Here is a 16,277-nt window from a genome sequence, read left to right as displayed (position 1 = left end):
TTAATTTAGTATTTTAACTAGCACATAGTAGATAGCAATATAGATGTGATTAACGAATTATTCTCAAAAACTGACCCTCATTCAAAGCTCCATTTTATTCTTAACATAAAAACAAAAGTGATTTTTAAGCTTAAAAATTAATTTAACTGATGTTTTTCTTACAGGCATTTGTAAAGGATGTTCATGAAGATTCAATAACAGTTGCATTTGAAAACAAGTAAGTCTCTTGATATAGAATTTTAATATTCAGGTGCTTGAATGTTTTGTGCTAATTCCTTTTACTCTTCATTTTTTAAATTCAAGTTTAGTTTGAGTGTTTTTCAGGAATGGATCATTAATGTTACTGAGCAAGATGTTTCTTAACAACCTGGTATTAAACCAATGGAATGGTCGTTAGCGGTTGTTCCTGCTAATGACCTCAGAGGTCCCTTATTATGTAATATTGATCATTACATCTCAGTTCCTTTGAAGAAACAAACCAGATTCTTGTAACTGAGAATTTGGATAGGATTATTTGTGATTTTTAAAAGATGGAGATGAAGGGATTCATGAGTATTGGTTTTAAAAAAAATCTCCATATGAGTTTGGTAACATAAAATGTAAAACTGATAGCTTTAGTTATCTAGTGTGTGTATATATATATATATATATATTTTAATTTTTCCTCACAACATGTAAGGAGCAACAGTCTAGTATATTTTGTCAGAAGCAATCATTTACCCATTAACTTATTTTTTTGTTTCATATGTTTATAATCAGTAATAGCAGTAGCTAATCTTTTCTGCTTCCTTTTGCTAGATGAGAAAATCAAAATACTTATATGCCTAGGAATATTAGCTGTATAAAACCATCAATAGTATAGGTGTTAACATTTTATTGGGGAAACAAGCCTCTTGACTAAATTTTTTGAATGGTAATGAAAGCTATTTTCATGGTAGTGGGCAAGATTCTAAAGTACATATAATCTACTTAACCAAAATGTAGATGTGGGCCATGATCTTAGGATTTTATTGAACTCTGATGAATAGTAGACAGTTATGACATTTTGGCTTTTATGTCCTGAGAGAATTAATAGTATATCAAAAGCAGGCCACAAATCTATAGAGGCAGAAAGTAGATTAGTGGTTGCTTAGTGCTTAGCTGGGGTTTGGGGTAGGGGGCATATGATGAGGGGAAAGCCATAGCTAAAGAGTACAGGATTTCTTTTTGAGATGATGAAAATGTTCTAAAATGGACTGTTAATGATTGCACTTATCTGTGAATGTGCTAAAAACCATTGAATTGTACATTTAAATTGATGAATTATGGTATGTGAGTTGTATCTCAATAAATCTGCTAAAATGTAATATGTGATCTGGACATAAATTGAGCAATAAATATAAAGCATCTTCTGAAATAATGTAAAAGCAGGCCTGCATTTCAGCATCTAGAAAATAAATTTTGTAATTAGACTGTTAGCAGATTGTTTTGGCTAGCAATAGGACACAGTAGTATCCTTAGATGCCGGATACACATTTAGGGGGCCAGAGAAAATGATTGAGAGTGTCCAACCCTATTTATAACTCTAGACTAATAATCTCACTTCAGAATATAAGTTTGAATGATGGAATAACTTTCTTTGAATACATACAGCCAAAGTTTCAGAATTTGCCTCTTTGCTGTTTCAAGAACCCATGGTTATATAATAGACGACAGCATCACACCTCTAATGGAGGAATCTTTGATAACTGGGAGAGTAATTTCTTTCTTGTAATTATACTCTTTATCTACTTAACTTAGTTCCATTACTAGGAAAACACGCTTTCCTATAAAGGGATCCTTATCTTTATTTGCCACTCTTAGTTTCTCATGTAGTCTGTAATCTAAAATGTTAAGCAAACACTAATTTCCTCTACGCATTTAAGAATTTGTCTAATTTATACATTGATTTATCAGATTTAGTTCTTTTAAGTTTTCAATCAGATTTTTACCATAAGCTTAAAATTATTCCATCTTTGGGTCTTCTAATTATTTATCTCCTCTACCGTATCTGCATTAAAGCTTCTCTTCAAGCCCTTTGTCATCCAGGGAATTTGAAATAGATCATCTGTTTTTCCTTGTGTTCATGAAGTACATTTAAAACATAAAACTGAGTTGAAGCCATCATGAGGATTTAATAGGTCCCTACCAAAGTAGTCTCTTTCCCGTTGTATGTTTCCTTTTTGTTTTTCTTTTAAAAACAAAATAACAAAGTGTTTTATAGAACTTCAGATTATATTTACCTTTTCTTTCAATCGTGAAGAAACTCATGTTACTATAATAACAGGCTGTTTTAGGTGCTTGGTTTTTATTAATAGGTGCTTCCTAAAGATTTCATAAAGCATAAAGGTGTTTCTATAAACATTTTTGAATAACAAATATAAATTTTTATCTCTATACACTGAAGACTTAAAATAATTCTTCCTTCTTTGAAACCAACAAAATTATGTGTATTATATAATTTATAAGTAAAATTTAGCAATGAATTAGCATTATAATGTGTTAAAAGTCACTAACTTTCAATAAATATAAAAAGCATTTTCTGAAGTAAAGACAATTTTTTTAAGTTTTATAATTTTCAAAACAGTTTCCCCTGTATAATAATTCAGGGAAAAGGTTAAGTCTAAATTAGGCCCTAATCACATTTTCACAAATTCTGACTTAATTATTTGCCCTCTTATCTGATAGATCTTCTTAAAAAAATAAAAACAGCACTTTTGTCAATAGAATTTTACTAAGAAAGCCCTTTAGCAAAACATTGATATAATGCATAGAACAGATCTCAGTGTTTGCTAATGAAATACCCCAAAAAGAATCCAGAGGTGACTATTCCAGCAGTTGAATTTTCAGTGTTTTTGAAAAGTCTACCTTTTAATATTTTATATTGTTGTGGGTATAAAAGAATAATTTGGTATCTTTCAAAATTTTTCCATATTATTTTAAATGTAAAAATTATAGGCAACTTAATTGAGCTCCTATAGGCTGTCTCCATCGGGTTTCTGTGGTTTAGGAGACCCCACCATCCCAGTGCATGCTGATAACATCATGCTGATCAGCACCCATGACAAGGATTGACCACCTCGTGGGATCTAAAATTTAAAGGGGGACAAGTGAGTTGTGAATTGCTAACGTGCGGACTGCCCCATTTTGCTTGGGAATTAGCAAGAAGTTACTATGGTTTTTGGAATGTGGTTAAAATTCCTTTGCAAGTGAAAGTATGTTGATATTACTAACAGTTAATGATTCTAACATTTAATTTAAATATCAAAGAAAATTTCTGTTGTGGTCTTTTAAAATTCTGAGAAGTTTAAGTTGTTGAAAAAAAGATTTTTGAAAACCATGATGTTGTTCTATTGTGTTTAGAGAAATATTCCAATAGAAGTACAAGGTCGCTCTGCTGCATGCAGACTTTGTTGAAATGTTCCTATATTGCCATTATGCCGCACTCAGCAAAAACTGACCCATTTTAAAGCATTTGCTTCTTTAAACTAGAAAAAGAGGGTAACAGTTACCCAAAAGTTGATGGCAGAGTGGCCCTTGTTTCAGTTAAACATGAAGAGCATGCAAAGTAATTGTATGTTTGCTTATTTGCAGTTGGCAGCCAGAGAGGCAGATTCCATTCCATGATGTCAGATTCCCACCTCCTATAGGTTATAATAAAGATATAAATGAAAGTGATGAAGTTGAGGTGAGTTCCCCTGCTGTAGTTATTAGGCACTGAAGGAATTGGGGCATTTAATTCGCCTGTGCTTTTTTTTATATACCTTGTCTTTAACACTATTAAAATTACGTTGAAAATTATAGCTGTGGTGGACATGTGTTTTTGACTGACCCATCCTAATAATGATTTGAAATGATATGTGGTGCTTAAATTTGGCTATTTGAGCAGCAGTCAGCACATACATTTGAAAGTCACTACCCGAAGTTCCTTTGTGTACTAGTACTTCTTTTCCCCCTTTCCTTAATCTTGGAATCTTTGTTTGAATGCTATATTGTTCATTTACAACTATGTCCCCATTTTAAGAAAAATGGATTAGGGAAATTAATTTTACAAAGGAAAGAAATCATGTTTTATTATAGATAAGTTTCCTAAAATTTCTTTACATAGCAGTGAATCTTCTTGGTATGTATTTTTAAAACAACCTACAAGCTTTAGTTATACATATAGGCAAAACCTCTTTTTTACAGGACATACTGTGAACCACTTCATCTGCCATTGAGCTCTTTGATCGAAAGGTGCTACTAGAGATCTAACACATAAACAAAAACATTGTGTTTGTGATTTCTCTCTCCAATGGAAATTGGTTTTATATTTAAGGCACTTAAATACAAAGTATTGTATACTTTTTGTAGTATTCTCACTTCTTCCTACCCTTTCACACACATTTTAAGTTGCTTCTCTTCTTTCTCCACAAAATTAAACATAATGCCTGTTAATAGTTGCAACTTCATGAATATTTGCAATATGAAGGAAGCTGCTAAGTAGACATTTATATAGGTAAGGCAAAATGGTTCTAGGTCTTTTGAGTTCTTACTTGCTGCACCACGTACTAAAGGTGCAGTGAAACAGGGCAGAGTTCTGTGCCACTTGTTTATTGATTGGTTGATTTCCTGGAGATCATTTATTTGACAGTGTCCTTGGCCTTTGAGGTTACATTCCAGTGAGGCTAGCTAATATGACAGGTGTAAGTCATATGAAGAAAAGAACAAGAGGTAGAAGGTGATATAGGGGCAAGAGTGCTATTTTAGAGAGTAGTCAGGGAAGATCTCTGTCCAGGCCCGTGTTCTTCTCTCCACATTTTTAAAGTGGAAATAGGATAAAGTGTTATTTATTTACCAAAATGTACTGAGTACCTACTATGTGTAGGCAACTGTGCGTAGTTTTGTAACAGATCCTAATAGGGAACAGAAATACTTTCTATACATAGCTGTCTACCTCCTCAGTAGACTTCAAGCTCTCTGAAGGCAAGAACCAGGTCTTTTGGGCTGTCAATATCAAGAGTACTTTTTGATGGAGGATCAAAAGGGACTTTTCCCCAATTTAGTCATATGACAGGTGTGGCACATGACAGTCACATGACACTAGGATGACCTCACTGTATTGCATAACAATTAGCTTAGGTTATTTCTCTGACTAGAGCAGAATTGAGAAAGTGATGGAGGCAAGAGGGAAAGGTAGGTTAAGTTGTATTTAGCTATTGTATAACCATTAATTTCAGTTGTAAAGGAAGATAAGAGTTTGAGCCTTGACTTGCTTGTTAACCTTAGACTCTACTTCTCTCTACTCTTGGGCCTTTCCTCCCCAACTTTCTTGTCCTCTCTGCTTCTGAGTAATTCTGTCTGCCTCTCCATGTATATCATATTGTCTCTTTTCCTATTAACCTTGATTTGCTAGTGTCTTCAAAAAAGGTTCCATGCTGCACATTGTAAGTGAACTTTGAAATGGTCACCAGAGAAATTGGTTAGAAGAACTGATCCACAGTGTGCAAGGGAGCAGGAAGGTGATATCAGAGGATTAACAGTGTGGAGTTGTCCTTTGTAGTGGAGAGAAAGTAGGAGACCAGATAATGAGCTAGAATCTGTCCATTTAGTTAGTCCCCAGGAGACATGAATGCCAACATGATATCCTTAGTGGGCTGAGTGGTCAGTAGTTACCCATAGTGAGCAGGCAGTGTAGGCCAGGGTCAGTAACTCCCAGTTTTTGCTTATTAGAATAAAACAAAAGTAAGTTTGTACATTTTTAGATACATTTTTATAGCTAACTGTCCAAGGAAATTATGCCTATGTTTATGAATGGTCAGCTTTTCTTTAGCATATATGTTCAAAGTACTAATTATTATTGAAGTAGAGCAGAGAAATAGGAAGGTTGTTTTTTACAGGGAGCCCCCAGGCAATCTCAGGTCGTTTCTGATTATGTATCTCTGTCTAGTTCAGTGTACATAAGGGTACAATTTGGTTGAAGGTATATGGCATATGATTTGAAGATACCTAGGGGCATTTTAAGAAAATTTGTTCAATGTCTAATTATCTATAGATTTCAAAATTATGTTAATCATTAAATATTCTGTGTTGTGATTTTTGTGTAGGTTTATTCCAGAGCAAATGAAAAAGAACCTTGCTGTTGGTGGTTAGCTAAAGTGAGGATGATAAAGGGTGAGGTAGGAAAATGTTTATTTAAAATTCTTTTCTTATACTATTTCCCTTTTCTAAACCCAGATTCTACATTTCAGTCTGGATTTCTATTCTGAAGTAATATCTCATTTTGAGTCATTTTATTAAAATGTTTTCATTATGTGATTATATTTCATGTGTTTCAGTTGATTAAGTTTTTTCCCCTCTAGAGAATTTATTTTAAAATAACTCAGTAGGGATAGCTTGTTGCTCTTACTGTAAGAACTATGACTAGGAATGACTTTTATTTCTTTCTTTCAGTTTTACGTGATAGAATATGCAGCATGTGATGCTACATACAATGAGATTGTCACAATTGAACGTCTAAGATCAGTTAATCCCAACAAACCTGCCACAAAAGATACTTTTCATAAGATCAAACTGGACGTGCCAGAAGACTTACGACAAATGTAAGTTGGTACATATGAAATGGTGAGAATTTATAGGTAATATGCGATTAAGAAAATGTACATTTAAAAATAGTAGATATTGAGTTTTAAATTTAGTGAACTTTGGCAAAAATGGTTTGGCTTGCAAAAGTAGTGGGAAAAAATTTATTTAGCTTTCCCTAGTTATATAATCAAGCCAGCCTTGTACTTGTTTAAACTTACTTGGCTAGGTACATGGCTGATGTACACAATGTATATTTGTTTTCTAAGGTTTAATTAACTTTATTTACAAATTTTAAGATTTTGGAAATGAGTAAAACAGATGTGATTGTTCTATCATAAGTCACCAATCAAATTCTAGGCTATAAAGATTTTGCCAGGTCTTTTCCCTTTTAGCTAAAATGTCTTCAGATAAATATGTAATGAGTAGAGCTAAGAAGCTTCAAAAGGTCATCTCTGTCTTAAATCCTTGATCTCAAATAATGCTTAAAGACTTTAGATAAGAGATTCCTTGTTGAAGATTTCATCAAGAAGATGTGGTGAGTTTCATTTGGATGAATTGTGCCTCAGATAAACATTAAATTGCAGTTCAGAATACATAGAAATCCTTTTTGATTCTAGAGATTGTGCATGTGTGTAAATATTTGTGCCTTCTCATTTTTATATGTTTCCTTCTCTCAAATTGGTCAGCAGTGTTTCTTTAAAAAAGAAACAACAAAACAAAATCAGATAGCTTGTAGCTATCCCCCAAAAGCTTTCTAACAGTTGGCTCAAGAACACTACTGACTTATGTGTAACTGAAATCAGGAAACCTGTAGAGTAGAGTGGTTCTTCTAAATATGTCTCCTTGGTGATCTAAGCCCACCAGTAATCCCTTAAGAGCATAACTTCTTTTTTTTTTTTTTTTTCATTTTCTATATCAAATGCTTGGTTTGGCTGAGTATTTCAGAGATACAGCAAGGGAACTAAACTTTTAAATGGATATAGCATATTTTATATAAATCAAATTTAATATGAATCCATGATTCATCTTTATTTTTATTATGATTTTAAATTTTAGACTATTGTGGGGGTACAAATGTTTTGGTACATGATTTGCTTTTGTACAGTTTGAAGTTTGACTGCTTCTGTACAAAGTTATAAGTGTGTTATCTATCACCCTGATAGTGTGCATTCTACTCATTAGGAGTGAATTTATCCATCCTCTCTTCCCTCCTCCCCTCTTCTTTATTTATTTGAATTTTACTACCATATGTGCACGTGAGTGTGGATCTATTAGTTCCGATTTAGTAGTGAGTACATGTGCTGTTTGTTTTTTCATTCTTTTTTTTTTTGCTGATTTTTTTTTTCATCATATTATGGAGGTACAAATATTGTTAGGGTTACAAATATTGCCCCTGCCCCCCCTCCCTCCCCTGTTTTTTCATTCTTGCAATACTTCACTTAAAAGATAGTCTCCACTTCCATCCAGGTTGTTACCAAAGGTATTAGTTCACCATTTTTTTTTATGGCTGAGTAGTGCTTCATGGTATACCCTGTACCTCATTATATTAATCTACTTATGAATTGATGGGCAATTAGGTTGTTTCCATATCTTTGTGATTATGAATTGTGCTGCTATAAACATTCAGGGGCAAGTATCTTTTTAATAAAATGTCTTTTATTCCTTTGGGTAAATAGCAGTAGTGGGATTGCTGGATCAAATGATAGGTCTACTTTTAGTTCTTTGAGGTATCTGTATACTACTTTCCATAGAGGTTGAACTAGTTTTACAGTACCACCAATAGTGTACAAAGTGTTCTTTTCTCTCTGCATCCATCCAGTATCTGTTGTTTTGGGACTTTTTAATAAGACATTCTTACTGGGGTTAGCTAATATCTCAAGTGTAGTTTTGATTTACATTTCCATGATGATTAGAGATGTTGAGCGCTTTTTCATATGTTTATTGACCATTAGTCTATCATCTTTTGAAAAGCTTCTGTTCATGTCTTTTGCCCACTTTTCAGTGGGGTTGTCATTTTCTCCCTTTCAGTAGATTGTCCATTTACTCTGTTGACTGTTTCCTTGGCTGTGCAGAAGCTTTCTAATTTGATCAGGTCCCATTTATTTATTTTTGTTGTTGCTGTGATTGCCTTTGGGGTCTTCTTCACAAATTCTTTGCCTAGGCCAGTATCTAGAAGAGTTTTTCCAACCTCTTCTTCTAGAATTCTTATAATTTCATGCCTTAGGTTTAAGTCTGTTATCCTTCAGGAATTAATTTTTGTGAGTGGTGAGAGGTGCGGATTCTCTTTGAATCATCTATATGTGGCTATCCAATTTTCCCAGCACCATTTATTCAACAGGGATTGTTTTCCCCAGTGTATGTTTTAGTCAACTTTGTCAAAGGTCAGATGGCAATATGAGGATGGTTTATATCTGGATTCTCTATTCTGATCCCTTGGTCTATGTGTCTGTTCTTGTGACATTATCATGCCGTTTTGGTTACTATACCCTTCCTTGTAGTATAGATTGAAGCCTGGTAAATTGATGCTTCCCGATTTGTTCTTTTGCTTAAAGTTGCTTTGGCTATTTGGGGTCTTTTCTGTTTCCATAGAAGCATAGAATTATCTTTTCTAGATCTGCAAAAAATGACATTGGTATTTTAATGGGGATTGAATCTGTAAGCCACTTTCTATAGTATAAACATTTTTAACGATGTTGATTCTGCAGACCCATGAGCATGAAGTTTTTCCATTTATTCACGTGTTCTGTGATTTCCTTCCTCAGTGTTTCGTAGTTCTCCCTGTAAAGGCCTTTCACCTCCTTGGTTAAATATCTTCCTAGGTATTGTATTTACTTTGTTGCTATTGTGAAAGGTATTGAGTCTTTGATTTGATTCTCAGCTTCACTGTTGCTGGTGTAGAGTAGAGGTCCTCAAACTTTTTAAACGGGGCCAGTTCACTGTCCTTCAGACCATTGGAAGGCCGGACTGTAGTTTTAAAAAAACTATGAACAAATTCCTATGCACACTGCACATATCTTATTTTGAAGTAAAAAAACAAACGGGCAGAAACACCCACATGTGGCCCGTGGGCTGTAGTTTGAGAACGCCTGGTGTAGAGGAATGCTACTGATTTATGTAGATTGATTTTATAACCTGAGACTTTGCTGAATTTATTTATCAGTTCCAGGAGTCTCTTGGCAGAATATCTGGGCTTTTCTAGATATAAGAGCATATCATCAGTGAAGAGTGATAGTTTGACCTCTTCTTTCCTGATTTGGATACCCTTGATTTCCCTCTCTTGTCTGATTGCTCTGGCTAGGACTTCCAATACTATGTTGAACAGAAGTGGTGACAATGGGCAACCTTGTCTGGTTCCAGTTCTCAGTGGGAATGCTTTGAGTTTTTCTCCATTCAGTATGATGTTGGCTATGGGTTTGTCATATATGGTTTTTATCATATTAAGGCATGTTCCATCTATGCCTATTTGGTTAAGAGTTCTTATAGAAAGGTGCTGAATTTTATCAGATGCTTTTTCTGTGTTGAGAGGATCATGTTGTCTTTGTTTTTGCTTCTGTTTATGTGGTGAATCACATAGATATATGTATGTTGAGCCATTCTTGTATCTTTTGGATGAAGCCCACTTGATCATGGCGGATTATTTTTTTGATGTGCAGCTGAATTTGGTTTGCTAGGATTTTATTGAGAATTTTTGCATCTATATTCACAAGGGATGTTTTGTTGTTGTTGTTGTTGTGTCTTTTCCTGGCTTGGTATCAAGGTGATTTTGGCTTTGTATGAGAATGAGTTGGGTTGAGGAGGATTCCTTCCTTTCCTATGCTCTGAAATAATTTCTGCAGTATAGTTACTAGTTCTTTGTAGGTCTGGTAAAATTCAGCTGTGAAACCATCTGGTACAGGACTTTTGTGGGGAGAGATTTTTTTATTGCTGCTTCAGTTTTGTTAAGTTGATATTGGTCTGTTCAGGAGTTCTATCTCTTCCTGATTAAGCCTAGGGAAGTGTGTGTTTCTGAGAATTTGTCCATTTCCTCCACATTTTCAAGTTTATGTCCATAAGGATTTTTATAGTATTCACAGATGGTATTTTCTATTTCCGTGGTATCAATTGTATAATATCTCCTTTTTTCATTTCTGACTGAACTTATTGAGTTCCTTTCTTTTCTGTTTCTGGTTATTCTAGTGAGATGCCTGTCTATTTTGTTTCAAAGAACCATATTGTTTCATTAATTTTCTGTATAATTCTTTTGTTATTGATTTCAGTTAGTTCTGCTCTGACCTCTAATATTTCCTTCTACTAGGTTCAGGATTGTTTTGCTCTTCCTTTTCTACTTTGAGATAGTTTATTAGATTGTTCGTTTGTGATCTTTCTGTCTTTTGGATGTAGGCATTTATGGCTATGAAATTTACTCTTACGACTGCTCTTGCTGAATTCCACAGATTTTGATAAGTTGTGTCACCTTTGTTCTAAGACTCTTGTGGTTTTCTTCTTAGTTTCCTCAATGACCCAATAATCATTCAGCAGTAGATTGTTTAATTACTGTGACGTTGTGTAGGTTTGAGTGGTTCTGTTGGAATTGATTTCTAATTTTATTCCACTGTGGTCTGAGAAGATACATGGTATAATTTTTAGTTTTTTTAATTTGTTGAGACATGTTTTTGTGGCCTAGGATATGATCAGTCTTAAAGAATGTTCCATGAGAAGAAAGTATATTCAGTGGTTTTGTAGTAGAATGTCTATAAATATGAATTAGGCCCATGTGTTCTAGAGTTCCATTTTAAGTCCGTTTCTTTAATTAGTTTTTGCTTAGAGGATCTGTCCTATTCTGTCAGTGGGGTGTTGAAGTCCCCTAGTATTCCGATGATGATGTTTATCATTTTGTTTAGATCAAGTAGGGTTAGCTTTATGAATCTGGGTGTACTTGTGTTAGGTGCATAAATATTTAGGATTGTTATGTCTTCTTGTTGAATGTTCCCTTCATCATGATAATAGTGACGATCTTTGTCTGTCTTTACTTTTGCTGATTTGAAGTCTATGTTATCTGATGAGAATGGCTACACCAGCTTTCTTTTGGTTTTCATTTGCATGGAATATTTTTTTCCATCCCTTCACCTTAAGTCTGCATGACTCCTTGGGTTAGATGTGTTTCCTGGAGACAGCAGATACTTGGCTTGTATTTTTTTATCCATTCAGCAAGCCTGTGTCTCTTGAGTGCAGAGTTCAAGTCATTCACATTTATTGAAAGAATTGATAAGTGGGGTGGGTTTCTGTTCATCCTGTTGAGTAGAACTTTATTGCCTTTTTTTTTCTTAACACTTGAACCATTATGGCAGGCGTCCTCAAACTACGACCCACAGGCCACACATGTGGGTGTTTTTGTCCGTTTGTTTTTTTACTTCAAAACAAGATATGTGCAGTGTGCATAGGAATTTGTTCATAGTTTTTTTTTTTTTTTTTTTTTTTAACTATAGTCCGGCCCTCCAACGGTCTGAGGGACAGTGAACTGGCCCCCTGCTTAAAAAGTTTGAGGACCCTTGCATTATGGTCTATGGGCTCTGAGCTTTAGCTTTCTGGTGATTTTACACTGGTGGGTGTCTATTGTGCTGATCCACGTATAATATAGTTTTGAGTATTTCCTGCAGGTCTGGTCTGGTCTTAACAAATTCCCACAGTGTTTGCTTGTCTGAGAAAGTCTTTATTTCACCCTCATATAAGAAGGTCTGACCCTTATTCTGTTTGGGAAGACTGAGAATGGGACCCAAGTCCCTTCTGGCTCATAAGGTCTCTGTTGAGAAGTATGTAGTTAGTTTGATGGGTTTTGCCTTTGTAAGTGACCTGTTGCTTTTGCCTATGACTGGTAAGAGTGCCTCTTTCATGTTTACTTTGGCCGGTCTGATGACTATGTGTCATGGTGATTGCCTCTTCATGATGAATCTCCCAGGAGTCCTTTGAGCTTCTTATACTTGGATATCTAGATTTTCTTCTTGCTGGACTCTAAGCCTCTAGAGGGTTGATCTTTGCCGATACCTTGCTCTTTCTTGTTCTGCTCCTCACCTTCTTCCCGTGGAGTCTCCTGAAGATTCTGGCACCCTTCCCTCAACCCCACATTTGATCTACATTTGTTTGGTCATTTTTTCTCTTTTATCTGAAACTTCTTACTGAGACACTGTGGCAGGTGGTGTGTCTGGTTAGCCATTTTGGAAAAAGTCCATGATTCTTGTAAGTATAAATCTGTCTGCATGTATTTATGTTAATTGTAGGCAATTATTCACGTTAACAATGGATATTTTTATTTCTAGGTGTGCCAAAGAATCGGCACATAAGGACTTCAAAAAGGCAGTTGGTGCCTTTTCTGTAACTTATGATCCAGAAAATTACCAGCTTGTCATTTTGGTGAGTGTTTTTGAGTTGTCTATTTTTTATTTATTTTATTTAGAGCATTTGCTTTGATAATAATGTTGTCAATCTAAATAATTTAGTCCATCAATGAAGTCACCTCAAAGCGAGCACATATGCTGATTGACATGCACTTTCGGAGTCTGCGTACTAAGTTGTCTCTGATACTGAGAAATGAAGAAGCCAGTAAACAGCTGGAGGTATGTCCCTTTCCCTAGTATTGCTTCTAAGGTTATCTAGAAACAATAACTATAGAGTTCTAAAACTTGAATATGGGCAGCTTGCCATTTATTTACTATTTCTTAACAATTCCTATATTTCATAGTTTGGAAAATTAAATTGTACAAAGCATAATCATACTAAAGTTTTCATGCCTGAAGTTCTAAAATTAAGCAGCAATTTGTGTATATTAAGGGACTTCTGGTCAGTTCACTTCTAGAAGTTCGTCAAAGCTGCTAGTAAAATGAGGCAATGCTTCTTCCATATAACATGTTATCATTAAAGTACTAAAGAGTATTTAAATATATCTAACCATATTCCTTTCGTTATGTATGTTTATCTCTGTTTAAAAGGGTATAGAAACTTCTTCATTCTAATTGATTGTCACTCTTTAAAACTCCTGTCTTCAGATTTCTGCCAGAGGCTATTTCTCTAACTTACTATTTTGTCTCTTAAGGTGTATTTTATCTACTTTTATTAATCCTCCAGTAATTTCCATCACCATACATTTGTTTTCATTGATAACTATCCAGTACTTCCATCCATTACCATAGAAACTCAATGGATTTTAGTTTAATGTGCCAGCTTGAGTATATTACTGTCAAATTCCAGAGTTCCTCATCATCATTCATTTCATTAGAGAGTAAACAATATGTAGTTGAAATAGTAAAGAAAAAAGAGTTCCAAACACCATTTTAAGAGAGAAGGTAGCCAAGGCTGTATTCTTGTAAAACCCTGCAAAATTTACCACCTTCCAACTTAATGTACGATTGATGAACTCTTAGCAGGAGAAGAAAAGTTTAATCTCCTTTTTGCTACTTTGTTTTTCTTATGGCCATGGAACTCTGTTTAATTGTTTTTTGCTCTCATTCTTTCTTGATGTCCCTATGTTCACAATTCTGTGGTTTCTTTGGCGATTCTCTTATAACTTTTAGGCTAGAGCAACCTCCTTACTTTCATTGTGAGTATTATGGAAATATACTCATGCCTCTTAAACATTTCTTCTTAAATGATCTGTTATACTTTTGCCTTACCATTTGTCAATGAATTAATTATCAGTGAGAATGAATGAATCAGGTTAATGAACCAGGACTCAGAAAACATGACTTCTTGAAAAGTCCTAGGAACATTTTGTACATTTTATTACTGCAGTCTTAAAAAACCATGGATAGTGTACCTTTAAAAATGTTTATACTAGTTAAATTCATTCATTCAAATGATCAGGTGTGTTGAATAATGAAAAACTAGTGTGCATGCCTGTCTTTCTTTACTACTAATATTAAAGAGATTCACATATTCGTATAAGAAATTACCATTTTCAACATGAGCCACTAATATGTTTGGTTTTCATTAATGGCATGCTAGCACTAAACATTAAATTTTGATAATGCTATTTAAAGACAATGATTATCCGCAAATTTAGAGTATCAGTGTAACCTAGTTTTGCCATCACTGAATATTTGAAAGAACTCATCATACTTGTGGATCCAGATTACAAGGTCTTACAGACTCTGGTCTCACTTTAGGTTTCAGATGCATATATAAGATAAGTTTTAAATCTTTGACATTCTGTGATCATTTAGTTTAACTACTGAATCAATGGTATCTTTATTCCTTTCCTTAGGTTCTAGGGAAGGAAAGTATATTTTTAATGTCATTAATTCAATAGAGATATGTTTAGACCACAGTACCTAGTGAAAAGTTATAAAAATGGCACTGTTTTTAGAAAAAATAGAAATACTGATATCCTTTAATAAAAATGAAATGAATAAAGTTTTCTGCAAAGATGGTGTTTTAAAACTCTTTTACATAAATAAATAACATTGAGTCTCTCAGACCCAGTAAGCTGGTTTTTACTTGGAAACATTTGATCAGCTTCTTAATTACTACATTGTTGATGTTATTGGTTAACTAGGGCAGCCTTGCGTATAGGTTTTCAAAAGTTACCTTGGAAAATTGTCAATAAGCTCTTTCCTATTAATAAAAATATATAAAATGGCATAGACCTTCAGTAACCTAAAAAGCACTTAATGCTGTGGGAGATAGTTTCTAAAACTTCTTAGTTTTCAACTGAAACAAATTTAAAGGCCCCTTATGTACAGGGTCAAAATAATTTACATGGCTGACCTAAATACAGTTGTTGTAATAGTTGATAATGTATATTCATCAGACATGCATTTCTCTTCAGAGTTCAAGGCAGCTTGCCTCAAGGTTTCATGAACAGTTTATCGTACGAGAAGATTTGATGGGTCTAGCCATTGGTACTCATGGTGCTAATATTCAGCAAGCTAGAAAAGTTCCTGGGGTCACTGCTATTGATCTAGATGAAGATACCTGCACATTTCATATTTATGGAGAGGTAAATATTTTATTAAGTAGTTTTTCCCCCCTAAAAAATCAGCATTCCAGCTGGCTAATCTTTTGTCTTAAAACTTTTCCCTTTTTTAAATTAGGATCAGGATGCAGTGAAAAAGGCTAGAAGCTTTCTTGAGTTTGCTGAAGATGTCATACAAGTTCCAAGGAACTTAGTAGGTGAGTCAGAAATAGTTATTGACATATATTACAAAAACAAAATTTAGGTAAACTATTTATGCTGAGAGAATACCATTTTTTCTCACTTGAAGAGTATCATTTAATTGAAACATAATCCTTGAAATATGGTCTGTTACTTTAGCAAAGAGAAATATTTGGTGTAAGTATGATACTCAAAGATTACATTTTCTGAAGATATGCAAAGGAGATTGCTTTGCTAGCTCAAACCTACGAATGCCTGAAAGGATAAATTTGCCCAGCCTCTTCTTCATATATTTTTCATATCTTAAAATTGAGTGTATTTTTTTTCAAAATAATAATTTGAGAGCTTTATAATTTATAGTAAATTGGTATTTGATCTTCCTAATGGGGCTATAAAATGATAGCATTCATTTTAATTATCTCAGGGTTGAAGATCTGAACATAGGTTGCTTAAATCTAATAAGTTCTAAAGCAAGAAGAAACTCCATATGTCTCTGGGACTTTCTGCAAGGTCAATGGTAATTCTTCATTGTAAGTTGAGTACTGTTATTTCATGACCATCAACCATGATG

The 16,277-nt window shown here is 34.2% G+C and overlaps 1 protein-coding gene across 11 annotated transcripts in view; it reads left to right on the top strand.

The window, feature by feature from the left end:
- FMR1 (fragile X messenger ribonucleoprotein 1) overlaps window positions 1-16,277 on the top strand; it is a 46,275-nt gene that overhangs the window by 12,456 nt on the left and 17,542 nt on the right. For all 11 annotated transcript variants that reach the window (XM_012759511.2, XM_012759515.2, XM_012759512.2 and 8 more), the window contains exons 2-9: window positions 165-217; window positions 3,613-3,706; window positions 6,105-6,176; window positions 6,451-6,599; window positions 12,876-12,969; window positions 13,056-13,172; window positions 15,380-15,550; window positions 15,645-15,723. In XM_012759511.2, coding sequence (XP_012614965.1) covers window positions 165-217; window positions 3,613-3,706; window positions 6,105-6,176; window positions 6,451-6,599; window positions 12,876-12,969; window positions 13,056-13,172; window positions 15,380-15,550; window positions 15,645-15,723 — 829 coding nt within the window. The remainder of the gene's footprint in view (window positions 1-164; window positions 218-3,612; window positions 3,707-6,104; window positions 6,177-6,450; window positions 6,600-12,875; window positions 12,970-13,055; window positions 13,173-15,379; window positions 15,551-15,644; window positions 15,724-16,277) is intronic.

This window comes from Microcebus murinus, chromosome X (genome assembly GCF_040939455.1).
Source record: "Microcebus murinus isolate Inina chromosome X, M.murinus_Inina_mat1.0, whole genome shotgun sequence".
Classification (NCBI taxonomy): domain Eukaryota; kingdom Metazoa; phylum Chordata; class Mammalia; order Primates; family Cheirogaleidae; genus Microcebus; species Microcebus murinus.
Note: the sequence above shows the minus strand (reverse complement) of the source record. Positions and strands in the feature narration are given on the sequence as shown.